This window comes from Chamaea fasciata, unplaced genomic scaffold (genome assembly GCF_029207755.1).
Source record: "Chamaea fasciata isolate MVZ Bird 193981 ecotype frontalis unplaced genomic scaffold, bChaFas1.0.hap1 SCAF_27, whole genome shotgun sequence".
NCBI lineage: Eukaryota > Metazoa > Chordata > Aves > Passeriformes > Sylviidae > Chamaea > Chamaea fasciata.
In genome coordinates this window covers 5,563,594-5,588,211 of record NW_027094112.1, presented here as the reverse complement: position 1 = coordinate 5,588,211, position 24,618 = coordinate 5,563,594, and the positions used below count along the sequence as shown (strand labels likewise).

Below are 24,618 nucleotides of genomic sequence, written 5' to 3'. Positions count from 1 at the left end.
ATCCTTGGAAGTGTCCAAGGCCAGGCTGGATGGGGCTTGGAGCAAGCTGGGACGTTGGGAGGTGTCCCTGGCCAAGCCATTCTGGGATCCTCGTGCTGGGAGGAAGGTGTGTGCCCTGACTTCCCAAGGGGGTGGTCTGGGATAGGTCACTGGGCTAACGTGTGTGCTTGGGTTTAAATTCCAGCTTTTCACAAACTTCATGCGACAGTGGGAAATGCAGGGAGTGTCTGGGAGCAATTAATGTGGCCTCTTTCGTTAGCACCATATTTAAACCAGACTAAAATAGTAAATTGCTGCTATTTTTAGGTAGATTCCTCCCAAAGACACAGCTCTGATCAGGAGTGTTCAAGGAACTTAATGAACTCCTGAAGCAGGAATTTATTTTCTGATTTTCACTTGTGGACCTCTGTAGTGCTAAATCAAATATCCTGGGAAGTGGGGAGACAACCTGTTGGGTGCTATTGCAGCAGAGGCACCAGGCAAATTATCCCATATTCTTCCCATTTTCAGGGCTCCCTGCAGCCAGCTCACAGGGTGGAAGATGTGTTCTGGCTGCATGAGAGAAAAAACCTTGCATTTAAAACTAATTGGTGTAAAGCTGAAAACACCTGTGCAGAAATACCCATTTTCCCCTACTGGTGCACTTTCTTTATTCGCTAACGCTTAATGCAGTTTGCTAGGGTTGATTTTTGGGATGGGGCTGATTGCTATCCCAAAGAAAAGCCAGGTAATAATGGGTTCAGGTGGGGAAATCACTGTGCCTGGTGCTGTCGGTGTGCACTGGGCGCTGTCCTGTGAGCCCTAATCCAGGTGCTGGCAGTGGGTGGGTGTGCAGGGGCTCAGGGAGCATTCCTGGTGGATGGAGCTGGGCTGGAGCTGTGAGCATGTGCTGACTTTCACTTTGAGCTCTCGGGTGCCAGCCGGGATCTCCGGAGCCGTTTGCCAAGGGCAAAACTGCCAGGCACTGCAGGAGGAAAAGATCGTTTATTCACATATTCCCCTGTCAGGCAGGACACAGCCAGAGACACCTTTAACCCCTGTGCTTTGTGTTCCCTTTTGTCCCCTTCCTTCCAGGGTGGTGTGAGGGTTTTTTGTTGGGTTTTGTTTTTTTTTTCTGGTTGGTTTGATTTCTCGCTGGGAAATTTTGGATGATGTAATAACCTTGGCGGGAGGATGAGCGCTGGGCTCACTGTGGTTGCCATCTGCCGGTCCCTGGGAGCCCTGCACTGCTTCCCGAGGAGCAGGGGGAGGAGGGATGCTGTCCCTGCTGCCAGCAGGGCACTGCCAAACCAGCTGAGAACTCGCTTTCCGCTGACGACGTTTGGTCTTGGCGTTCTCCCCTCCCTTCAACCTGTCCCCTCCTTCCGCAGATGGTGTGGGATGTGAATTGGGAGGAGAAAGCAAAACGTGAGCAGGGAGCAGAGGCCGTTTTTTCCCCCAGTCTGACCATTCCAATGGCTGGCAGCGTCCCTGAAGGACTGGCCTGGCCCCTCTCAGTTTTTCGGGACACGTCCCCACGTGCCAGCAGTGATGGCCAAAGAACTGCCATCACCCTGGGGCTGCCCTTCCTCAGCGAGGGCTTGGGTGAGAGCTTTAACCGTCAAGGTACTTGGAATGAAGCTGTCCTGGCGTTTTCCAAGGAGCCAAGTCCCCACCAGCTCCAGCCCATGCCCTGCCAGCTCCATCCTGTTTGCCTGCCTGGATCTGCTGGGACTTCCCAGTCCCTGAAATCGGGAGGGAGATACTGGACAGGGGTTCAGCTATCAGCCAGGGGTTCCTCCTGCCCTTGGGGCCTCTCAGGTGTGGTCACATGCAACTTCTCATGGTTGAGGTGCCACATCAGGCGGATTAACATGCTGCTATACCTGGTTGGCTTCTGGCTTGACTGGAAATTGAGGATTTAGGCCGAATTTCTCTCTTCCAGCCCAGATTTGGTGCTGAGATACCTCAGATTCTTGGAAGTCAGATCTGAGGTAGCATCACATGAGAGACCTTCAGAGGTGAAGACGCAGGAGTTTTCTGACAAAAAAAACTTCGTTCTCCTGCCGGGATACGCTTGGGCTGTGAATGCTGTAGGATTTTCCTTTTCACAAAGACCTGCAGATTAGAAATGTTGGGACCTGTTGCAGATCCCTCCTGAGTGTGAGGAGAGTGTATGGAAGGCTGGGTCTGACAGTCTGTGCCTGTCCATCAAGGGCTGTTCTTACTGGGGGCCCTGGGACAGGGCGATGGAACCCCAGCCCTTTGTCGCGCGTTTAATTTGGATTGCGCGTTCCGTGTCCCCCTGCAGATGTGCCGACGAGCCTGCACTTCCAGAGCATGCTGAAATCCCAGTGGCAGAACAAGCCCTACGAGAAGACTAAACCTCCCAAGAAGCTGTCGCTGAAGCACAGAGCCCCCGTGCCCCCCAGCCTGGCTGACCCCGCGCGCAAGGACCGCCACAAGCTGGTCAACTCCTTCTTCACCGCGGCCAGTAAGTGCTGCCCCTGCCTGGGCTGCTCAGAGAGGAGGACGAGGAGGAGGAGGAGGATGGTACCCTTCAAGTCCCGCTCCCGGGGTGAGGCAGGGCTATGGTAGGGCTGCAGGTGAGGTGTGTGCAGGTGCAGCTCAGGTTTGTAGGGACCTTCTCGTGCTCGGTGTCAGCCGTGCCCACAGCAGTGCCGCAGGTCTGAGCGCATCTCCCCAGCACCCCCATGGTGTGGGCAATTGGTGCAGCTGGAAAACTCTCCCCGAGCCTCCTGTGCCAGCAGAAAGAGAGGTGAAAACAGGCATTTCATAGCTCTTTCTCTGTTCCCCTCCTCAGAGCGCTCCCATCAAAAAGCCCAAGCAGACAAGGCACACAGGCCGCCTTTAGACGATTTTTCGGCCGTGTCCAAGGCCGAGAGAGCGCCAGAGCGCTCTGCCCAACCTCCTGCCTTTGACAAAAAGCGATTGCGAGACTGCTCATCTGAGAGGAGTGAAGGTAGGCCCCCAGGGGCAGGTGTCTCGGGGGGAGCTTGGGCTTTGCTGCATCCCCAGCCTCTCTGCCCCACAGAAGGGGGCACGCACTGCTTTGGGCCGAGTCGCCACCGCAGCAATGCCTCGTGTGCTCTAAACTGCTTCTTCCCCAGGGCAGCCCCCTCGGAAGGTGCTTCTGTCTCCTGCACAGTGCTCCTCAGCACCGGCCCTTCCTGGTGCACGTGGTCCTTCCCTGTCCACCACCACCCCCTTGGGTGGGTCGGGTATTTCTGCTAATGTTGTTGTCCATTTTCTCCCCCTCTCCCTGTGCAGTGTTGAAGCATCACACGGACGTCGGCGGCCCGAGCTACCTGTCAGCAGCTGTGACCCCCACCCCTCACAGCCCCATAGCTCGGCAGCTCTCCACCTCCTCCGAGGGCTCTGCTCCCGCCAGCTCCGCTTCCCAGGGCACCTCCAGCGCCGCTGTGAGTATCTGCCGCCTCGCGCAGGGGCTCTGGGCTCTGCTCCGTGGTGGGGCCTCAGCTGTTGAACGGCGTTGGGCCGGGCAGTGCTCGGTGTTGCTCTTGCCACGCTGGACCCGTTGGTTCGGCCGCTGCCGGGGTTGCTGGGTGGCTGTTGGATATGTTGGCTGTGCAGAGCCAGGCAGCTGCAGTTCCGGGTTCACCGTCAGCTGAGCGACTGCTGGTGAATGTTCCCATTCCCAGCAGTCCCTTGGCTTTGGTCCACACCCAGATTTTGGGTTCTGAAGCAGTGTGGGGCTGCCAGGAGAAGAGCTGAGTGCCGCTGCCACTGGGACAGCTCCCCTCGTGGCCTCGGTGTCACTGGGCTGTGAATGGGCTTGGGGTCACAGGGCCGGGGCACTGCAGTGGTGGTGGAGATCTTCACCCGTACACAGTCTCCAGCAGAACTGAACTCAGACCTTCTTCTGAGACACGCTCAGACTGCCGCAGTGCTTGAGGATGGCAGGATGTGGGACCTTTGTGAGCTGTGCGCGTGAGCGGAACAGAAACTCCCTCCCACTGCCCCAGGACAGGGTGATGGCACAGCTCCTCCACCAGACACCATCATCCTCCCAGGCCCACGTCAGCAGAAGCCCTTCAGTGAATTCTGCTGAGCTCACAGGTGTCCCAGTGAAGAATTTGGCTTCTGTCTGGCCACCCCATGTGGTAGTTTGGGCCACAGCCTGAGCTGGATGTGACCCAGGGTCAGTGGAGCAGGACTCCCTGAACCCCCTGCTCCAGCTGGTTGTTGTGAGGGTCTGTGTCCCCACTGGGCTCCTTCACTGCAGAGTTCAGTTGTTCCATCACCAGCTGTGACATCACAATGTCAGTAGAGCCCAGTGGTGGTTCAGCTTGAGTGTGCCTGTCATTTTGGAGGAGAGGACAGCCCATCTCAGCAGCTCTGACACCCGCCCTGGTTTTTCTCTTGCTGCTTTGCCTGTGCTTTCACAAGCCCATTCAGAAATGCAAGATGAAGAGGTTTCCCTCCCGCAGCAAGAGGATTCCAGGCCCTGGGCTCCACACTCTGGGCTCAGGGGTGGAGCTCCTGTGTTCAGGCGTCCCAGGCGGCTGCGGGTCTGTGTGTGCTCCCCAACCAAAAGATGAATCCCCACTCTGGGCAGCCGCACCTCGGGATTCGGCTTTCCTTGCTACTGGGGCAGCAGATTTTGGGTTGGGAGGAGGACTTGCAGCAAGTAGTTGGGGAACTGTAGCCTGATGCAAATTGATGTTGGCTCTGAAGTGTCCGTAGGTCAGACAAGGCCGTTTTGTCCTCTTTCCATCAATGACTTTCCCACATGCCAGACCCCACATCCCTTTCTCACGTGGTTCTTGTGTTGCAGCAGCCGAGGAGGAGGAGGGGCGAGAGCTCCTTTGACATAAACAACATCGTCATCCCCATGTCCGTGGCTGCCACCACCCGCGTGGAGAAGCTGCAGTACAAGGAGATCCTCACCCCCAGGTACTGCCCCAGCCCCAGAGGGAAAGCAAAGTGCTTTGCTTCTTCCTTGGGAATGAGGGCAAGGTTGGAAAACGGATCACACCGTGGCTGGAGACTGGCTAAGTTAGGGAGTGTTTTCTCCCAGGGTCCCTTGGCCATCAAAGCTCGGTGTCTGCTCAGTTTAAACTCTCTCCTGGCTGTCTCCTTGTCTTGTTACTAAGCCAGAGGTCCCAGCTGCCTGGGCTGGGATAACCTTGCAGTTCTGTCCCTTCCCAACTTCCCTCTGTCCTCCTCCTGGTTGTCTGTGCTCTTCCCTGGCCCATTTCAGAGCGGGGCAGCAGGGAACCTGTGGGAGGAAGAGCAGGAAATGCTGCAGCCTCTGCTCTGCTTCCTCTGCCCTTGGGAAGCTTCAGCTGTGCTGCCAGACCACCGAGGAGGTCTGGTACTCCCAACGGAGCCTAAGTGTGTTGCTCCTCATGGCAGGGCGGAATTTCCCTTTCCCAAAAATCAGTGTTGGGTGGGGAGGGGTATGTGCAGCTGGTTCTAGCTGTGCCCTGAGTGATGCCCGTGGTGGTTGTGTTGCAGCTGGCGTGAAGTTGATATCAGCGCTCTGAAAGCCAACCCTGAGGAGGACAGCGAGGAGGTAAGACGGATTTTATTTCCTGGTTGATGTGGGGTGAGGCTGGTGGTGAACAGAGGCAGGGACCTCAGCAGGGAACCAGCAGCTGGCGATGATTCCTTTACAGGGCTGCCAGAGCTCCAGGAGCATTTGGACAACGCTCTCAGGCACGGGGTTGGGACTCTTGGGGTGTCTGTGCAGGGCCGGGATGATCCCTGTGGGTCTCTTCCAGCTCAGGACATTCTACAGTTCAATGATAAACATTTAAATTCTCACTGCAACTGGTACTGGCGGAACTGTGCAGAGATGGTTGTTCTAAAGAGGAAAGCTGTGACCAAACCCTCTGCCCTTCCCTTTCCAGGTTGAGGACTTGTCAGATTCGGCCTTCGCTGCTCGGCACGGGAAGTGTGAGGAGATGGAGCGGGCGCGGTGGCTCTGGAGCACGAGTGTCCCCCCGCAGCGCCGGGGCAGCAGGTACAGCCCTGCCTGCAGGGCCACGTCCCCACACGGGGATGCTCCTGGGAGCAGGGGGGACTCGCAGAAACGGTCGAAAGCTGGTGCTGGTGTTGGAAAGTCTGGCATCGTTCAGCTTGAGGAGCCGTGTGGGCGCGGGGCACGGTCTCGCTTAGGTGGGGATGAAGCTGCAGCCCAGTTTGGCTGCAGACAGCTGCACCATCTGCTTTCTCAAGCACTTTTTCTGCTCCAGAAGTGTGGGAGGTGCTGTGCCAGCCCAGGAGTCCCGGGGAAGGCACAGGGCTTGCGATGGCATCCCTGCTGCAGGATCAGGGATGCTCACTGGACACTCAGTTCCCTCTCTGCTGTGTCCTTATGAGTGGGTGTCTAAAACCACCACTGTTTCTGGCTGCTGATCTCACCATGAACCTGCACTAGGAGAGATTTGCTCTTCTCGGTTCCGTCACCGAGGGTGTGGTTGCCTGGAGTCACTTTGTGGCTGCTGAGCCACAGCTCTGTCGCTGCCCTTGGCGCTGCTTTGGTTTTGGTGCCTGCCATTTGAGGTTCCTGCAGGAGCTTCTGCAGGGGCAAACGTGGCCTGTGTCAAACCCCGCTCGTGCTGCTGCTGCTGCTGCCCCGTTTCCTCTGCAGCTGCAATCCCCAGTGCTCCTGGAGAGTGGGATGTTTTGCTGTTTCTTCAGCCCATTTCTTGCATCTGAAGTCCTTGATGGCCACTTGCTGTTGCAGTTCATCTTTGAGAGTTGCACATGGATTTGGGAACTCAGTTATGTTTCTCTGCTTGTAGCCTGTGGGTTTTTGTCTGGATTCTGTGTCGGGGCTCAGACTTTTGTATTTCTTGGTTGAAATCTGAGTTCTCAGGGTTTCACTGTGATCCTCGTGCTCCCAACTGCTGAAATTGCTGCATTTCCAGCATTGCTGATTCCTTGCACTCAGTCCTTGAGCTGCTGCCACGGGTCACCAGGTGTGGGGAGAGGGAAACACTTTGAAGTGTCGTGATTTCATAGGGAGAATCTCATCGTGGTGTTTGTGCAGCTCTGGGGGTGCAGATGTGCGGGACACGGAACCTCAGGAGAGCAGCATCAGTGATCATCCAGACAGTGGAAATGGGACAGGATTGGGCCTGGATGAGTTTTGTCTCCGGGCTGTGGCGTTCCCTGCTCGTGTTCCCGTCAGGGCAAAGGGATCCTGGGGTGGGATCAGCAGCAGTGGGGGAGCACGGCTGGGCTCTCAAACCTGCTCCTGTCTCAGGTCCTACAGATCGACGGACGGCCGGACGACCCCCCAGCTGGGGAACCCCTCGACTCCCCAGCCAGCGTCCCCTGAGGTGGGCAGCTACCACTCCCACTTGGAGGTGTCCCACACCCACTCACCACGCAGCCCCATCAGCCCCGAACTGCTCTGTGCCCCCCTGACCCCCCTGTCCCGGGACTCCCTGCGGCTCCTGTCCAGCGAGGACACGCGTTGCTCCACGCCCGAGGCCGGCCTGGACGAGCAGGTGGGTTCTCGGCAGGCGGCACAGGTGACCCTGGCGTGGGGAGGCAGCCGGAGGCCTGCCCGCGGCAGCGCCGGGCCAGGTGCCCCCGCGGCGGCGTTGGCGTTGGCGTTGGCGGCCGTTGTCTCGGCCCGGAGCCGCGTCCGCGTCGGCCGGAGCTGCCCGGGCGCTGCCGGGGCTGGGGCTCTGCGCCGCGGGCGGCTCCGGCCGCCGGCTCCGTGCCAGGAGAGCGGACGGAAGGCTTTGCCCGGCGTGTCCCGTGACTCGGTTCTCTCCCCCAGGCCGTGCAGCCCTGGGAGCGCCGCACCTTCCCGCTCTCCTACGACCCCCGGACGGAGTGCGAGGACCCGCCCGACCCCCAGGACCGGTTGTCGCGCTGCACCCGCCGCACGTCGGGCAGCAAATCCTCCCGGGAATGCGATGGCACTTCGGCTCCGCCCAGCCTGGCCAGCCTCAAGAGCCGAACCCCGCTGGCCCCCCCCTCCTCCTCCTCCTCTTCCTCCTCCTCCTCCTCCTCCTCCTCCTCCTGCTCCGCAGTCCTGCGGCCAGCGCACAGATAGAGACACACGGGGAGACATGAGCAAACCAACACACAGAACTAACTCTTGGCATTAAAGCTTCCAAAATCTGCGTTTGATATTCAAACATCCTGCCGGGAATTTTCACAGTTTTTAGTGAATTTAAGGAGTTTAGAAACTGTTTTTTGTTTTCTTTTTTTTTTTTTTTCTTTTGTTTTCTTTTTTTTTCTTTTTGTTTTCTTTTTTTTTTTTTTTTCCTTCTCCATGTTTCCTCGTCACATGAATGAGCCCCCAGATTCCTCCCAGCGGAGTGAAGCCTCGGGAGGGGAGCAGCCCACCAGACCCCCTCCCCTTTCCTCCCTCCTTTAGGTGTATAAAACTAGAGCACAGGATTTAGCTGACTAGCAGATTTCGGGGATAGTTTTCCCAACAAAAGGGTGTCGTTTTCTCTTAACCCACTGCCCCCCACCCTGAAAGGTTTTAGTGGAGTGAAATTAGTGGTGAAAAGTGATGTCTTGGGATTGCAACCTTCACTGTCTGGCTGTCTTCACCTGCAGAGTTCCCACCTGCACTTCCACCCTCCTGCGTTTTCCTGCCCCAGGTCGTCGTTCCAGGTATCCCACGGTGGAATTCTGTCCCCTCCCTGATCCTCCCTCCGCCCCTGGGGATGCCTCCCCCTCCTTTCTCCCCTGGTTGGGAGCAGCCCTGGCTGCATTCCCGGCAGGGGAAAGGAGGGGCCTTGTGGGTGCTGCACCCTCGCTCGGCCTGGCGTGGCAGGGGTGGGTGTTGGGAAGCCCCTCGTGCACGCCTGCTGTGCTCGGAGGGCAGGGAGGGGAAGGGTCCCCGGTGCTTTGGGCAGGAGCAGAATTCCCGGGGCACTTGGATGCCCCCTGGGCTGAGGCTGTGCAGCTGGAGCTGGGCTGTGGCCGGTGCTGGAGCTCTGCCCTGGCTGTGGGGCTGCGCCGGCGGGGAGCCGTCAGCGAGGAGGGTCCCGCAGGTGGGTTTGTGTCAGACTCGGGGGAGCAGAGAGGGAAGGAGGGAGGCAGGAGGCGGCTCCTGGGGGATCATCCCGATCCCAGGCGGCGTCACCACAGCTTCGCTCCACTCCCGCGCCGTCCCAGCACCGGTGTCGGTTCCGTTTCGTTTCCGGGGGGCCCGCGGTGCCCCTCCTGACAGGTATTTGAGTTTGAGCCCCAGTTTGTTGTTCCTCCCCGTCCCCTCCCGCCCGGTTCCGCACCCGCCGTGATCCCGGACCCCGCACACCGGCCCCACCCGTGACGCTTCCCGGTCCTGACGGTGTGGCTCCTGGGCCCTGTCCTGTTGCTAGCATTGTGCCTGTCTTATGTATAATCACATCACCAAAAAAAAAAAAAAAAAAAAGGAAAAAAAAAATACAAAGGACTTTTTTTTTTTTTTTTCCATTTTGTAATCGTAAAGAAATAGTCGCTGAACTGCTTCATGGTCGGGGTTTTCACAATTTTCAACATGATCTCGTGGTTTTGGTTCTGTTCTAGTTTAAAGGATCCGTCATCGTTTCTTTAAAACAAAAACCCAACAAACAACGGCGCTACCATATCCCTCTGCAGAAGTGCTTTTCTATTTATAAGGTTGAAAATTCTGAATAACCCTTTTAGCATTATAAAAACCACACAAAAAAAAAAAAACCCACCTTGTATTTTGTAAATATTTTCTTTTCCTGCTTTGAGCTGTGTAATGTCCTTGTTATATAGAAATGCTTTTCTTCCGAGAAGCTGATCTTTGTTAATGTCTTGATTCTGTTGGCAAAGCACAAATGTGCTTATAAAAAAAAAAAAAAGAAGAAAAGATTAAAAAAAAAAATTAAAACGTACTATTGCATTTGATGAGTGTGAAGGGCTGAGCTGGGACAGGGAGGGGACCCTCGGTGCACTCAGATCGGCTGCTTCCCTCCTGCCTTTCGGCGGCCTCTTTTTGTCCGTGTGGTTTCTTTTTTCCCCAGCAGTTACTGTCGGCAGGAGGATGACAGATCGCCGAGCGGGGGGCTATTTGGCTTTTCTGGGGCTAGCTGGGTGCTGCTGGTTCTCACCCCCGGACCTTGGTGTGTGCTTGCTGGCTCCACCAGGCACGGGCTCCGCTCTGTGCTGCCGCAGTCGGGTCTGTGGGTCCCCCACCCTGCGCCCCCCCATGCAAGAGAGCTGCCAAGTACCGTTATCGTAGTAATGACTTTATTTCCAAATTCACTTTTACGGCAACAGTGTAAACCAGTTGTTAAACACACGATACACTATGGACACCCACAGACAGAAGCTAAGCTAGAATGATACGCTGAGATCAAACCTTCCCTCCCCTCCCCGGCGCAGCGCGGGGCTGCCGTGGCCACACGGCTGGCACCGACCTTCGCTAACACGCAGAATCTTTTGGAGTGCAGAAACACGATTTTTTTTTTTTGTTTGTTTTTAAATCAGTGCCGGTTTTAACCCTTTTCAGACCCAAGATGTGTGTGGAGTAAAGGAAAAGCCGGGGTCAGGGTGTCTGGCTGCTCACGGGGACCCTCGGGCCTGGGTCTGAACGCAGGGTTGGGGCAGGGGACGTGGCTTGGGCTGCTGGAGGGGACAGCGGGTGACACGGTGGATGGAAAGGGCTGTCCTGGCACCCCACAGCCCCCGGGGGGACAGCAGCCGGGGCTGAGGACACTCGGAGTAGGAAGGGGCTGCTCACTGGAGCTCGGGGCGCACAAAGGACATGCCAGCCCTGGTGCTGGTGTCCCTCAGGGGCTGCACGGAGGGGACAGGGGTGGCAGGGGACGGGCAAGCCCAGCTACCCCATCCTGCAGCCCGTAGGGGTAAGGAGGTGATGCTTGGAGGGCTCTCCCGACTTGCTCGTTCTACAAAGGACAAAAACCGCGGCGGCTCCTACAGCGCTACAGAGTCAGGGACGGAGCACAGAGTCTTACAATCATGGAGTCAAGTGAACGGAGCGAGTGACAAGCTGGACATGGTGGTGGTGCTGGACCAGCCTCTCCCCAGCAGCAAAGCAGCTCCTGGGGCTGCAGAGAGAAGGGTTGGACCCCCCCAAACCGTCCCTATCCACAGCCCAGCCCCGCAGAGGGACGGGGGTGACGGCGGGTTCGCAGCTCCCGCAGGATGGGAGCAGGTCCTGTCCTGGGAGGAAGCGCTGCTCTGCCCAGAAGAGCGGCTCTGACGGCCTTGGTGGCACCCAGCCACCACCCCAAGGACAACCAGGGGCCCTGACCCCCCGCCAGCCCTGTCAGAGCGGGCTTGCGGCCCTCGCTGGGAAAGCACGGCTTTCCCCGCAGCACGGCCTGGGGCTGCGGCCCCGCCGGGCCCCCTCTGCCCCCCACGTCCAGCTGTAGCCCCAGAGCTCGGCTGGGCCCGACACGCCCGGAGCTGCACCGGTGGCACCTCGGCCTCTTTGGTTGCAGAGGGAAGGGGCAGGCGGGGACGGCCGCGGGAGCCCCTGGTGCTCCCCAGGGAGGCACAGGAACAAGAGCGGCCGAAGAAAGGACTCGGCTGGCTCCGGTCCCCGGGGTGGTCAGTGCTGCGTGAGGGGCGAGGCGCTGCCAACTGGCACCCGGGGAGCGCCCCGAAAGGGGCTTCAGTGCCAGGGAGCAGCCGGGCTGGGGGAGCTGCTGCGCCTCCCCCGCGTCCTCCCGGGGTCTCACCGCTGCCACCGGCACAGCAGAGCCATGGAGCTGCCACCTCCGCCATCGCTGAGCTGACCTTGCAGGGAAAGAAAAAGAACAACCCGAAAATGTCACAAGCTGCACCCAAATCCAGGAGCCATCCCAGCCCCGGAGCTGTGAGTGCCCCTCCTCCGAGCTCCCGGCCCCCCCGGCAGACATGCGGTGCCGGGCTGCTCCTGCGGCACCGGGGCCGGGCACGGCCGGAGCTCCCCGGGCCCCCGGCCGGGCTGCGGCGGAGCCGGCGCGGGGCAGCTCAAAACTACTTACAGCATTTATTTTTCAAACACATGCTCGTTTATGAAAACAATCACCCTGGCACGGTCCAAGCATATACAGACAAATCTACTCTACGACACGAGGGGCTGCCAAAGGAATGGGGAAAAGCCTCTACTCATCCACTCAGCGGTTCCAGCACAGCCACGGAGAGGGGGACGGCCGCCCGGGGCCCCTCGGAACGGGCGCCCGGCGTCGCCTGAACTCCAGCTGCCGGAGCTGAGAGCGGGTTAGGGGGTACCTGGCCGTTATCTTCATACACATCTCGGCTTTCGGAAATAAAAACAAAAGGTTTCTTTCCAAATCAGCAGGCAAATTTAACGCGGGGAGGGAGGGCGCCTCCCCGCAGCCCTGGCTGCGCACCCAGGACGCGTCCGGCCCGCGGGCCAGCCCGGCCAGCGGCGGGGCACGAGCTGGGCGAGGTGACAGCGCCGTCCCGGGAGGGCCACCCGCCGCCCCGGGCTGGTGCGGGGTGCTCGGGGCAGCGTCGCGCCGTGGCCGCCCCTCGGGCCCCCTCCCCGCCTTGCCGGGCGGCCCCGGGCGGGGCTGGGACAGCGAGGGACGCGGCAGGAGCAGGGGACGGGGACGGGCTGTGCGCTCCGAGGAGCAGGGGGAGAGGAGGTTTTGTACCTCATAGTGTCACTGATTTTGAAGTCCTGGAGCTAGAGCTGAATGAACAGTAAAAGCAGGTTAAATCATTAACCAGTTAGGGACGGGGAAGCAGCTGTAAAAGGAACAGAGGAAGAAGGCCAGATTATTATTTTTGTTTCTTTTCTTTTTTTTGTTTCCTTTCCTTGTCTTCTCTCCTGGTGGCCGCCGCGCCGCGATCACAAGCCCTGCTTGGCCAGCGAGGCGGACACCTCGTCGGCTAGCGTGGCCAGCTGGGGGGAGTCCACCAGGTTGATGCTGCCGGTGGAGGAGACGTTGCTAAGGCGGCGCGGGGAGGCATCTCCGGAGATGGTCGGGGACTTGTAGACGATTTCGGCGCCATGGTCGGTCTTGGCTTTGGCGTTCTCGCGGAAGGTCAGCTTGTGAGTCTCAATCTGTGAGGGAGAGGAGGGGGTCAGGGGGCACGGCCGGGGGACAGGGGCACCTGCAGGTGTCCGCTGCGCCACGGCCGCCGAGAGGGGGGAGCGGAGCTCAGAGCAGTGAGCGAGTGTCCTCGGGCATGCCCCAGGCACCAGAGGGGACAGCAGGACCGGAGCACCCGCATGCTGCCAGATCCGCCCCGGCTGAGGTCCTGGGTCCCAGAACGCAGAGGGCACAACCTGGGCTGCTCCCAGTCCCCTGGCAGAGATGATGGGGGGACGTGGCACATGAAGCTTCCCCTCAGCCCCTGAGCTGCTCCCAGGAGCCAAACCCCTCTCCCGGTGAACTGGATCTGGTTTGCTACTTACAGGTGCCCTCCCCAGCCCAGTGCAAGGCTGGGGGCTGGCTCTCCGTGGGGCTGAGTGGCTCCAGCACCAGGGCCTGGAGCCCAGCGGGGTCTGGGCTCGGGGTCCAGCTCTTGTCTTCCTTGCCTTTCTCTCTCTACAGGTGAAAAAACCCGCCCAGGGCAGTGGGGGGCAAAAAATGCATCAGCAACAAAAACCATGATCCAAAGAATGTCAGCCAGAGGGAAAAAGACAAAAAATATAGAAAAGAAATAGAAAACCGGGGAGAAAAAGATCCGAAAAACAGGGCCATTCACTGACTCATAGAAAGAAGAGTGGCTGCCTTTGGAGCCAGGGGGAAAAACTCCCCAGGAACAGCAAGAGAGAGCACAGGGCCTTGGGAAGAGCACGGAGCACCCAGCTCCCCACGGCAGACCCAGCACAGGAGCCAGAGTTCAGCCTGAAGAGCTCTGGACTGAGTCCAAATGTGGATCCGTGTGTCACAGAGCAAGGAGGGGGCCTGGGGACACAGGAAAGGGGCAGCAGAGCTGCACCTGGACCCAGTTACAGCCACAACCCCATCCAGGCCGGGTTTAGGCAGGGGAGGAGCAGCCACCAGGCTGGAAGGCTGAGGTGGCGATGCCACTGCTGGGTCACGGCCTCGCAGAGAAACTCCCCTGCAAAGGGCAAGTTCTTCCAACTATGGCCCAGTGAATGTGCCAGGATGTGAGAGAGCCATCGCTGGGACCACAGAACGGATGGCCAAGGGCGCAGTGAAGCACAGGGGAGGCTGATGCACGCCAGAGAGAAGGGTAAGGAAGTCAAGCGGTCCCGCAGTCAGAGGCCAGCTGGAGGTGAGAGCCAGAGCTGCACAGAGAACACGTGGCCAAGAACAAAGTGCCAAAACACAGGAGCTGAAAGAGAACCTTCCCCTCCCATTGAGACCAAAGTGCTGCAAGAGCAAGCCGGATAAAAACCACTTTTCCCTGGGGAAGCTGAACCCTGCGTGTCGCCAGGCCGGAGTCACAGCTCTGTGCTCACCTGATGTCCTCAGCCCCTGCCTGCTGGGGCCGTGGTGGCCTTGAAGCCCAGCTGTGGGGCTCTTTTACTTGGCTAAGACTCACTGAAGTCACTATCAAAGCCTTGGTGGGAACAGCTCAGCCCGAGTTCAGCACTTCCCCGACCCCAGCGCCTTTTGTCTTCCAATGTCAACCCCCCGAGATGCTCCCCTCCCTTCCCAGAGCCCTCGGTCAGGAAGGAGGAATCGCCTTCGGAAGGGCCGGTTTGCTGCAAAGTCACCTGTTCTAAATAAAGCACTCAAGCCTTTAATGCTGCACTTTCACTGGGGATCCAACACCTCTGCAGCTCCCCGGCTGCCAGCTCTGTGTCACAGCCGCAGCAGAGCACAGGGCTTGCTGATGGTGACACTCTGTCGTGGGAAGCGTTTGAGACACAAACAAAACTTCAGAGGCAGCAGAGAGAGCAGGAAACCACAGGAGAGGCTGTCGCAGGCTGGCACTCACTCAGGTGGCCACAGGAGGGACACAGAGACACCGCGGCAGCAGCGCCACAGCTCTGCTCAGAGGCCAGAGCCCCTCACAGCCACAGCTCACACCCAGAGCACAGCCCCAGCGCCCCTCTTACCTTTTTATTGCCTCCTCCAGGGACGTGGCTGATGTTATCTAGGGACCCGATTTTCGACTGCACCTTATCTTTGAAGTCCAGTTTCTCAGACTTCACCTCCACCTGGCCACCACCTGGAAGAGAAGAGCGAGAGGTGGGTCAGGAGCCGGGAAGAGCGGCCGGCACCGCGGGGGTGCTCCAGTCACTGCCTCCCCGGAGCCCCCTGAGCCTCACGGCCTGGAGGTACCTGGTTTGTGATGGATGTTGCCCAGGGAACCACACTTGGATGTCACATGGCTCAGGTCGACTGGCTTGTAGACGATTTGCACCTGCCCATGGGAGAGAGGAAAAGGGGATGAGCTGGTGGCCAGCAGGGGCAGGTGGGGAGGGGGAGCACAACACACAGCGGCACCTGAGCTGGACTGGAGGGAAAGGACAGCTCCAACCCCAGGAGGATTAATGACACCAAAGAAACCGTCATCAGAAATGGGAGATCATTAATGCCCGTGTGCAGTAGCCTCTTAACATTGTCAGCATGCACGAGATCACCTCTCCACAGAGGGGGGAGTAGAGGCAATTTTAAAGTGCTCGAGTGAGAGAGAAAGTGGAGTGGTAATTAATTAAGATTTGCATACACATCATCCAAAAGGAGGAGATATACCAGAGAGAAAACGTAAAAAATAAATACCTTTTCTGGTGTAAAACATAAAGCTTATGTCCACAAAAACTGAAAGAACAGAAATGATCAATGTGCACAGAACTTTTAAAAGAGTGACCAAAATATGCATTTCTGAAAAATGCTGTAACGGAAATAAGGGTTAAATTAAAAAAAAAATTAAAAAAAAAAAAAAAGCAAAGCAAAGTCTAAATATCTGGAGTTCACATCATAGAAATTAAAATGGCAATTACAAAATATTGAACCACAACAGCATTTTGTGAAAAGCCCTGTTCTGACGTGCTTTGCCCGTGATGTCTCTGAAGGTGGGCTCCAGCAATTCCACGGATCCCCCCCCGTCCCCAGAGCATGGGGGGCGGGTGGCACCGACACTGGGGACACGGGACACACACACACAGGGACACCAAGGGGGTCTGCAGTGCCACGGGAGCAGCCACACACCAGGGAGGGCCCTGGGACCAGGCACACACACAGCAGCTACAGCAGGAGACAAGGGGGGAGAAAACATCCCCAGAACCCCACAAGCGACCCTGGAGCCTGGCTGGGGACTCGCGGCTGCTGCTGGAGTTCGTGGGGCCGTGCAGGACAAATGGCATCACCCACACCTCCAGCTTGGCTCTGGGGACAGCCTGGGCTCCCCGGGGAGCATCTGCCGCTCTCCGCGTTTGCCCCACGCACCGGCGATGCTCTCACCAAGCCCAGAGGGATGTGCCAGCACCAAGGGAGCTGTGCGGAGGAGCTGACCCCTCCCAGCAGCCCCGGAGCGGCCCCAAGGACCCGCTGCAGCCTCTGCCCCCCAGCCCAGCGCCCGGGGCTGACCCCAAAGCCCGGGGGAAGGTGCATCCCTCAGTGCTCGCATCGGCCCCAGCACCCTCAGCGAGTGTCACAGCCCTGAGGAGAGCCCTGGCCCCACCGTGGGGCCAGGAAAAGGAGGAGCAGAGGCTCAGCCCCAGGCACTGAGCCCTGCTGAGCGGCCTTGTCCCTGATGCTCACGCAGACCAAAGGCACGTTTGACAGGAGACAGAGGGAGAGAAGCAACCCCTCGGGGCCTGGGGGCACACCGTGGACACAGACGTGGGGACAGCGTTGGGAAAGGCCACACGTGTGATGCACTGGGGCGGGACAGGAGCTGGATTTGCTTGGAAAGTAGGGAACAGACCCCAAAAAAGGGCAGCTGATGCCTTTCTAATCCCAGCTGTGACCCTGAAGGGTCTCACAGCAATTCAGGCACCACTGAGACCTGGGACTGAAAGTCCTCCCGTTGCCAGAACAAGCAGTCAGCAACTGGAACTTCCTGCTCTCGTTCCCAGTCCCTTTTTGGCAGACAGGACTCTGTCATCCCTTCCCATCCTGCTGGGGAGCAGAGAAGGGTCCTCCCCATCTCAGCAAGAAAGGAAAAGGGGAACAGAGTTGTTTGCCTGGGAAACCGGTGCCAGAGACCTGGGGATCCCACCCTCAGCATCAGCAATGCCAAGGCCAACTTCTGCCCGAGGCATCCCCTGGTCAGAGCATCCACCGGCTTAAAAATGCAGGAGCCAAGCCCAGGGAGTGGCAGCTCCCTCTGGGAGCAGCGATGGCCGGGCAGGGGTGCTGCTGGCAGGGAGGGCTCACTCCCAAAGGCACTGAAGCCCTGGGGGCTCTTGTTGCCCTGTCCCAGGACAGCCCGTGCAGCCACACTCTGCCCTGTCAGGCTTTGCTCCCGGAGCTGCTGCAGCCAGCCAGAGCCCTTGGGGTTTTCAGTTCTGCAGGGCCTGGGGAGGGATCACAACCCCCAGATGAAAATCCAGGTAATTCTTAGCCCGGTGCAGCTGCAGACGCCCACGGTGGGAGCTCTGTGGAGGGAGGGTGAGCTCATCACCACCACAGCACGGAGGACTCCTGCTCCACCACACCCCGGGCAGCCCAGGACCCCAGAGAAAGGAAGAGGAACACCCATGGAACTGCTCTGCAGGGCTCTGAGCTCTGCACGGCAGCTCCTCTGGCCTGGGAAGTAACTGCAGAGTGACACCAAATTTTAGCCAGAGGTTGCAAACTCAGCTGCGTCCCTGTGTTCACCTGCCGAGCCTTCTGCAAGGCTCAGTTTCTCAGGGAGGGCGTCCGCAGAAATCAAAAACAGCCCCAGGAAAATCCATGGGGAACATCTCAGACCAGGACCCACAAACCCCAGTCACACTGTCTGGGGTCTCAGGGATGTGCCTTCCTCGGTCCAGCATCTTTCCTGGACCCCTGGAACGGCCTCCAGCTGTAAATCCACCAACCTCTGTGGAGTTTCTCCAGGTTTCTGGCACAGTAACTGAAAGCTGAGTCTGGTATTTCTGTGGGAACAGCTGGAAATGCCAGCGTTCAAATCAATTAACTCCACAATACTTCAGGCTCAGCCTCCATGGGCGCTGCTGGACACATTCGTTAGCAAGGAGAAACTTAATATTTGCATGGATCGTACTTGCCTGATGGGAATGGGCACGTTCACACGTTGGGCAGGATCACGTCCAGTTTAGCAGCAATGCACTGAGCAATGAGCACTGGGCCTGCTCATTAGTCCACCCATCTCCTGCACCACCGTGTGCCAGAGGCCCCATCCCACAGACAAGGCGGCTTCCAGCCTCCCCGGCAGGGCAAAACCCTGGAGTTACTGGGATGTTTTGTTACAGACGTGGTTTGGACACGGGGCAGTTAGTTCTGTCCATGTCAGGCATGTCCAGGACTTGTTAGGGGTCATTTTTGGGTTAAGGGGGTTAAACGACAGCACGTCCCCAATGGCTATGTGACAGCAGGGTGGCTGCAGATAGCATTGGTGATTAGTGTAACAACATGCCACTAAAATCAGGATTATTACAGTGCATTCAAAGTGTGAAGGTACTCACACTGCCTCCGCCCGGGATGTGTTTGATATTATCCTTTGAGCCACACCTGGATTGAACGCTGCTAAAGTCCAGCTTCTTATTAATTATCTGCACCTTTGGTAGCCAGAAAAGAGTCATTGCACGTCACCAATAGCTATCTGATGGCAGGGTCTCTGCAGATAGCATTGGCAGTTTAGTGTACACAACATGCCACTTATAATAAGAACTATTATAGAGCATTGAAAGTGTGAAGGTACTCACACTGCCTCCGCCCGGGATGTGTTTGATATTATCCTTTGAGCCACACTTGGATTGAACGCTGCTAAAGTCCAGCTTCTTATTAATTATCTGCACCTTTAGTAGCCAGAAAAGAGCGTGAGAAACAACATGACCATCTGCAGCTTGACCATGTGTTACATCCCTACAACCAGGACCCTGCCTTCCAGTGCCGGGAGGAAAAAGGAAAATCTCTGGCCTGCTGCACAGATTTGTCTGGTCCTGGGTGGGAAAGGGAAGATGGAGGTGGGCAGGTCATGGCTCGAGACTGGACAGGCCTGGGCAGTGATGCAGCCCTGGGTCACAGGCCACAAACAGCAGCCAAAATCCCAGCTCAGCCTGGATCCTTCCACTGGACAAAACGGGGAACCTGCTGGGAGCAAACCCGCTGGGAGGAGGGCTGAGGGGCTCCACCAGTGCCCAGGGACTCCACCAGTGCCCAGGGCTCAGCTTCTGCAGGGCCAGCGGGAGGAGGAGAGGTGGAGCTGAGGGAAAAGCGCCTGCCCAGCTCCAGCTCCCGTGCCAGGCAGCACAGTCCCCTCCTGGGCCAGGCACACCTGGCCTTGGGCAAACAGGTGCCACTGGCCAGGCTGGGGAGCAGGAGCCGCGTGTCCAGCACTGCGAGGGGGGGAGGACACTGAGCCCTGCTCTGCACTGGGCTCACACCCCTGCACAGCTACCAAGAGAAAGCCAAGGCTGCCGGGGACGCAGCCCCAGGGCCCAGGGCAGGGATGCAGCCCCAGGGCAGGGATGCAGCCCCAGGGCCCAGGGCAGGGATGCAGCCCCAGGGCAGGGATGCAGCCCCAGGGCAGGGATGCAGCCCCAGGGCCCAGGGCAGGGATGCAGCCCCATTCCAGGGATGCAGCCCCAGGGCCCAGGGCAGGGATGCAGCCCCATTCCAGGGATGCAGCCCCAGGGCCCAGGGCAGGGATGCAGCCCCATTCCAGGGATGCAGCCCCAGGGCAGGGATGCAGCCCCAAGCCCATCCGAGGGATGCAGCCCCAGGGCCCATCCCAGGGATGCAGCCCTGTCCCAGCTCTGTGGCACACTCCTAACGAGTCTCTGGTGGGTTGGGAGCAGGCTGGGAAGGGCTGGGGCCACAAGGGAAGCAGAGCAAACCACACCCCCAGCCCCAAAGCCTTCCCTCCAGGTGCTGATCCCACTCAGGGCTTGTTTTCCCCACTGGGGGTGGAGGGAGCTGTGCTGGAGCCACCCCAGGCACCCAGGGGTGAAGACAATCCCTGCTCCTTCCCCACACACCCCGGAGTGGCTTTGCAACCCCCCCCCAGGTGAAAATGCAGGTAAACAACCCACAGGTGTGAGCCTGTGAGAAGCAGCACGAGAGCCCCCAGCAGTGTCACATCCCTGGGCACAGACACCTCGCCTCCAGCCCAGCACTGCAGCCCCGGCCTGCTCCTGCCAGGAGAGCTCCTGCCATGCCCTGGTTCCCCAGCACGGGCAGCACCACGGCTGGCGTGTGCCTCCAGCAGGATTTTCCAAGTTCCCATCAACTAATCCCACAAATCGGGACGCAGCTGTGCCAGACCAGGCTTTGCCAGAGCCGCCCTCGGCGATGCGGCCACAACAGGAGCGCTCGGAGCACGCAGGAACACTGGCAGAGACGTGGCCTGGCTGCTGCCGGCGTGTGTGCCCCGGGCCCCTCTGCCTGCCCGGCCTGGGGCTCTGGAACCTGCACACAGAGCAGGCTCCAAACCAGCTAAAATCAAACGTCGGGGATCAGCCCCCTCTGCTCCAGCTGCGACCATTCTGCCGGGAGCAGCCTCGTGCCCTACAGAATCCCCCACAGAGCATCCAGCCGTTCTCCCCAGCAAAGAGCAAGGAATTGTCCCAAATTCAGCTGTTCTTTCAGCAACAACAACAAACAGAGAAGCAGAGAGGGGGGAAAAAAAAAAACAACCCAACTTGTAAAAGCTGGATTAGAAAAGAACAAGCAAATAATTTTACTGCTTTCCAGTAAACAAGGATTCCTTCTAAAATCCCTGGAGAACAGGGTTTGTGGGGGTGGGAGGGAAAACCTAAGTCTTGTGCTAAGTGGGCAGGAGGGCTGAGCCCCCCCAAAAAGGACACTGAGCTCATGTGCTGCTGTCTCATGACCAAGAGCCCTGCCCAGGCTCCAGAGCCCCCCTGGATCGTGGCACAAAGCCGGTAAATTGCCAGCCACGGTGGAAAACGCCTGGAAAGGCCACGGAAAAGCAGGCTGCCATTTCACAGGGTGCAGAGGAGCCGGCCCGACACCTCCCCCCATGCCAAAGGGGAACATTCAGAGCCACCGAGGTACCTGCTCACACAAAATGTCATGCACAGCACTCAGGGAACACTCGCTATGGCTCTGCAAGGTCTGGAGCCAGGCAGTGCCACCCCTGGACGGGCAGTGCCACCCCAGGACGGGCAGTGCCACCCCAGGACGGGCAGTGCCACCCCTGGATGGGCAGTGTCCGCTGCCAGGCTTGCAGAATTTAACCCAAGGCCCTCATTCCCGAGCACCTGGAGCCCAGAGGTGCCTTTGCTGCTCGTGAAAAGACCTTTTCTGGGAGTGCAGTGTTTGAAAGGACAGCAGGGCCACCAGTTCTGGCTGCGCCACCCTGCACTGCGTGGCCAGACAGCACCTGATGGCACAACACAACCTTGCCAACGGAGCTGGATCCAAAATCCCAACGCCTGGCACAACGCGGGGTCCGAGCCCGAGACCCTCAGGAGGAGAGAGGCCTTTGTGTCCTGTCCCGCAGTGCCGAAGGACAGAGAGCTGCAGGCACCGCGTGGGATTCCCGGTCCTGCCACTCCTCAGGGCTGCAGCTCGCATCCTGCTGTCCCCACCTGGGACGTGTCAGCCCCGGAGACCCACAGCACGAGCTGTCCACGGGACAGCCGAGCTGCCCTGAGCCAGGCAGGGAACTGCAGGCCAGCGAGGCAGGCAAGGGGCTGCATCCAACCCCAAACCTTCCAGGCAGAGCAGAGTCAGGCTGGAGCCCTGCCCGTTCCCCCGGCTGCTGCTGCTGCTGCTGCTGCTGCGGGGAGGTTCTCCCGGCCCAGCTGCAGTGTCCCCCCGGCTGTCCCCACAGACGGCCCCCCGGGAGGGGGGACAGAGGCCGCGTTTACCTTGCCACCTCCGGGCTGGTGCTTCAGGTTATCAGTGGAGCCGATTTTGGACTTGACGTTTTTCAGGTCGGGCATGGGGGCGGCGGCCGGCGGCACGCGGGTCTTGGCGGAGGCGGGAGATTTCGGGGGGGTGCGAACCACTGCCACCTTCTTGGGCTCCCTGGCTGGTGGGGTGGGCAGAGAGGGGGTGCGGGAACGGCTGCCTGGAGTCCCGGGGGAGCCGGGACTGCTGTAACCGCTTCTGTCTCCAGACTTGGGCTGCTCACCTGCAGTTTGCACAGAGCACAGCGCGGGTCAGCACCTGCTCCCCGCTGCCCGTGGGGGCTGCTCTGCCTCGTCCCAGAGCCCACCCGACAGCCCAGCGCAGGGGGAGGGCGGTGGCTGCGCTTTCTTCTACTCCATTTTGAAGGAAAAAGCGTGATTCAGAGGCAATATTTCCTAATGTCCCAGAAGGAAGATGGTCTCCACTGCCTGGATCATCAGTAAGACTCCCCACCCGAGCGCGGCGTGACAAATTACACACAAAAGACACTCAGAACCACTTTTCTATTAGAAATTTGGAAGCGCTTTCACAAAATTATTTTCTGTTATTAACTAAGACTGATCGCTGAGCAGCTTAGCACTGTCCCCACTTTGAAAAGGAAATGAAAGAAGAAAAGAAGACCCTTAAACATCACCTTTCTCAGTCTTTGCTGCTGCAGGAGGTGGTTTTTTCTGCTCCTTTCTGCCTGTTTAGTGAATGAGAAAGATGCTTAAACATAATAAAGCTGGAAAATTAATTGATTTAAGGTTTTATGCAGCTCTGGTTAAGTATGAAATATATGTATATATCCAGTGAAATGCACCATTTTAATGGAAATTCACAATGCCTGATGCTTTCTGGGGTTTTCTTCTCTGAGCATAATGGGCTAATCTCCACTCCTGTAATCGAAGAATTGATCCTCTTGCCCCTGGTCTTTGTGAAATATCATCAGAGAGAAAACGAGTAGATGGATTTAAAAAAATGGAGCTGCCTCAATCTTCCAAATTTGAGGAAATCCCACAGGATAAAGCAACTGGCCTCTCCTATGCACTGGAGACTGTATGAGCAGAGGGCACGGAGCAGCCCCTGGAAAGGCTGGATGCCGAGGGAACAGCCCTGGCTCTGCCCCACGGCTCCCCGGAGAGGCTGAGTGCGGTGACCAGCCCCTGGAACTGCCCGGCAGCACCACCCAGACACCAGCACGGGGCTCCCACCGTCACCTACCGGAGCTGGGAGGGGTCTTGGGGGCCGTGGGGGTCTTGGCCGGGATGCGGGTGGCATTGGTGGAGTTCCTCTGCGCCTGCCCCGCGCGCGCCTTGGAGCCACCGGGGCCCTGGGGACACAGGGGGACACGTCAGGGACGGGCTGTCACCCTCGGGATCAGAGCACAGGACACCCTCCCACTTCTCCCCGGGACTCCCCACACCTGGAATGTGCCCGTTCACACCTGGTGTCCCATCCCCACAGCCAGGGCACGGCCCCTCCTGGGCGGTTCCCAGGTGAGCCCTTGGCTTCAGCTACACCATTCCCTGCACCCTCACACCTGCCACGCCTCCGTTCTCTACTTTTCATCCTTTGGTTCCCCCTGTTCTGCTAAAATTTTGTACAGAGGACAAATTAATCCCAGCACCTGTGACTGGCACAGGTGCCCAGAGCCGCTGTGGCTGCCCCTGGATCCCCGGCAGTGTCCCAGGCCAGGCTGGACAGGGCTGGAGCAGCCTGGGACAGTGGGACGTGTCCCTGCCATGGCAGGGGTGGCACTGGATGAGATTTAAGGTCATTTCCAACCCAACCCACTCCAGGATTCCATGGTTCTGTGCGTGACCTGCACTCCCTGTGCTCTCCCTCACCATGGGTGTGTTTATGTGACTGAATGTCACAAAGGGGAGAAGCTCCAAGGTCCCGTGCACCCTGCAGGACCAGCCATGGATGCGCTGCACTCCCTGCTCTCCCTGCAGCACCCGCAGCTCTGGCTGAGCCCAAACTCCTCCGTGCGAGGCACAGACAGAGCTGCAGAGCAGGGCTGGGCACCAAGGGACCCGGACACACCTGAGGGGGTCACAGCCTGCAGAAAGAGCCCCTTGTGCTCTGTGCTGCTTCTCCCCAACACCAAACCTGCGCCTTCACCCGGGGAAGGTGCAGGGGAAGCTCATCCCGCCCTCCCCAGGGGACAGGGAAGGAGCCAGGCCAGGAAAGGCAGGGATGCCTGCAGGTGCTGCCCCGGCCTCTCTCACAGCCAGCCCTTACCTTGGCCTTTGTCTCCCGCATTCCTGTGCTGGCAGCAGAGGCTGCTTTGGAGGCAGAGGCAGGGCTGGAGGGTGGTTTTGGAGGAGCTGCGTGCCGGAGGGGGGACATGGAGCCGGGGGGTTTGGCAGGGCAAGGTGAGCATTTCTTGGACGTGGCAATGAAATAAAACGGGAACAAAACAAAAGAAAATCAGCATGGGAGGGAAATAAAATGGGATCAGCGATGTTAAATAGGATTAGAGGGTGCAATACAGAGCTGGGTGTGGGACTGCCAGGGCTGTATATGCTGCAATCACCAATTTCAGTGTTAGAAAATAATTCTCCTCCTCATCTTGAACTCTTTGCCCACTGAACTTCCCCTCAGCTTGTCCATTATCCCACTCAGGCACTAACCAGGATAATGGCCAGCTGAGCTAAACCTCCTCCAGATTACCAGTGTGACAGATACTGTTTAACTTCTGGAATTTACCCATTACTAAACTCTGTTC

At 58.5% G+C, this 24,618-nt stretch overlaps 2 protein-coding genes across 28 annotated transcripts in view; one reads left to right on the top strand and one right to left on the bottom strand.

Moving 5' to 3' along the window:
• Positions 1–9,848, top strand: part of KANSL1 (KAT8 regulatory NSL complex subunit 1) — a 77,570-nt gene extending 67,722 nt beyond the window's left edge. For 2 of the 4 annotated variants that reach the window (XM_066204830.1, XM_066204829.1), the window contains exons 8-15: positions 2,291–2,473; positions 2,804–2,962; positions 3,271–3,422; positions 4,799–4,917; positions 5,482–5,539; positions 5,877–5,989; positions 7,238–7,484; positions 7,763–9,848. In XM_066204830.1, the coding sequence (XP_066060927.1) occupies positions 2,291–2,473; positions 2,804–2,962; positions 3,271–3,422; positions 4,799–4,917; positions 5,482–5,539; positions 5,877–5,989; positions 7,238–7,484; positions 7,763–8,041 (1,310 nt within the window). In that variant the 3' untranslated portion in view covers positions 8,042–9,848. The remainder of the gene's footprint in view (positions 1–2,290; positions 2,474–2,803; positions 2,963–3,270; positions 3,423–4,798; positions 4,918–5,481; positions 5,540–5,876; positions 5,990–7,237; positions 7,485–7,762) is intronic. The other 2 variants (XM_066204831.1, XM_066204832.1) reach the window with 2 other exon arrangements.
• A 338-nt stretch (positions 9,849–10,186) lies between these two features.
• Positions 10,187–24,618, bottom strand: part of MAPT (microtubule associated protein tau) — a 41,924-nt gene continuing 27,492 nt past the window's right edge. For 4 of the 24 annotated variants that reach the window (XM_066204861.1, XM_066204876.1, XM_066204864.1 and 1 more), the window contains 9 exons: positions 24,132–24,275; positions 23,109–23,217; positions 22,540–22,590; positions 21,863–22,128; positions 18,731–18,823; positions 18,491–18,583; positions 15,198–15,279; positions 14,972–15,084; positions 10,187–12,997 (listed from right to left, as the gene is read on the bottom strand). In XM_066204861.1, the coding sequence (XP_066060958.1) occupies positions 12,782–12,997; positions 14,972–15,084; positions 15,198–15,279; positions 18,491–18,583; positions 18,731–18,823; positions 21,863–22,128; positions 22,540–22,590; positions 23,109–23,217; positions 24,132–24,275 (1,167 nt within the window). In that variant the 3' untranslated portion in view covers positions 10,187–12,781. Of the gene's footprint in view, positions 12,998–13,351; positions 13,485–14,971; positions 15,085–15,195; positions 15,678–18,490; positions 18,584–18,730; positions 18,824–21,862; positions 22,129–22,539; positions 22,591–23,108; positions 23,218–24,131; positions 24,276–24,618 lie in introns of those variants that run through there. The other 20 variants (XM_066204865.1, XM_066204883.1, XM_066204871.1 and 17 more) reach the window with 14 other exon arrangements.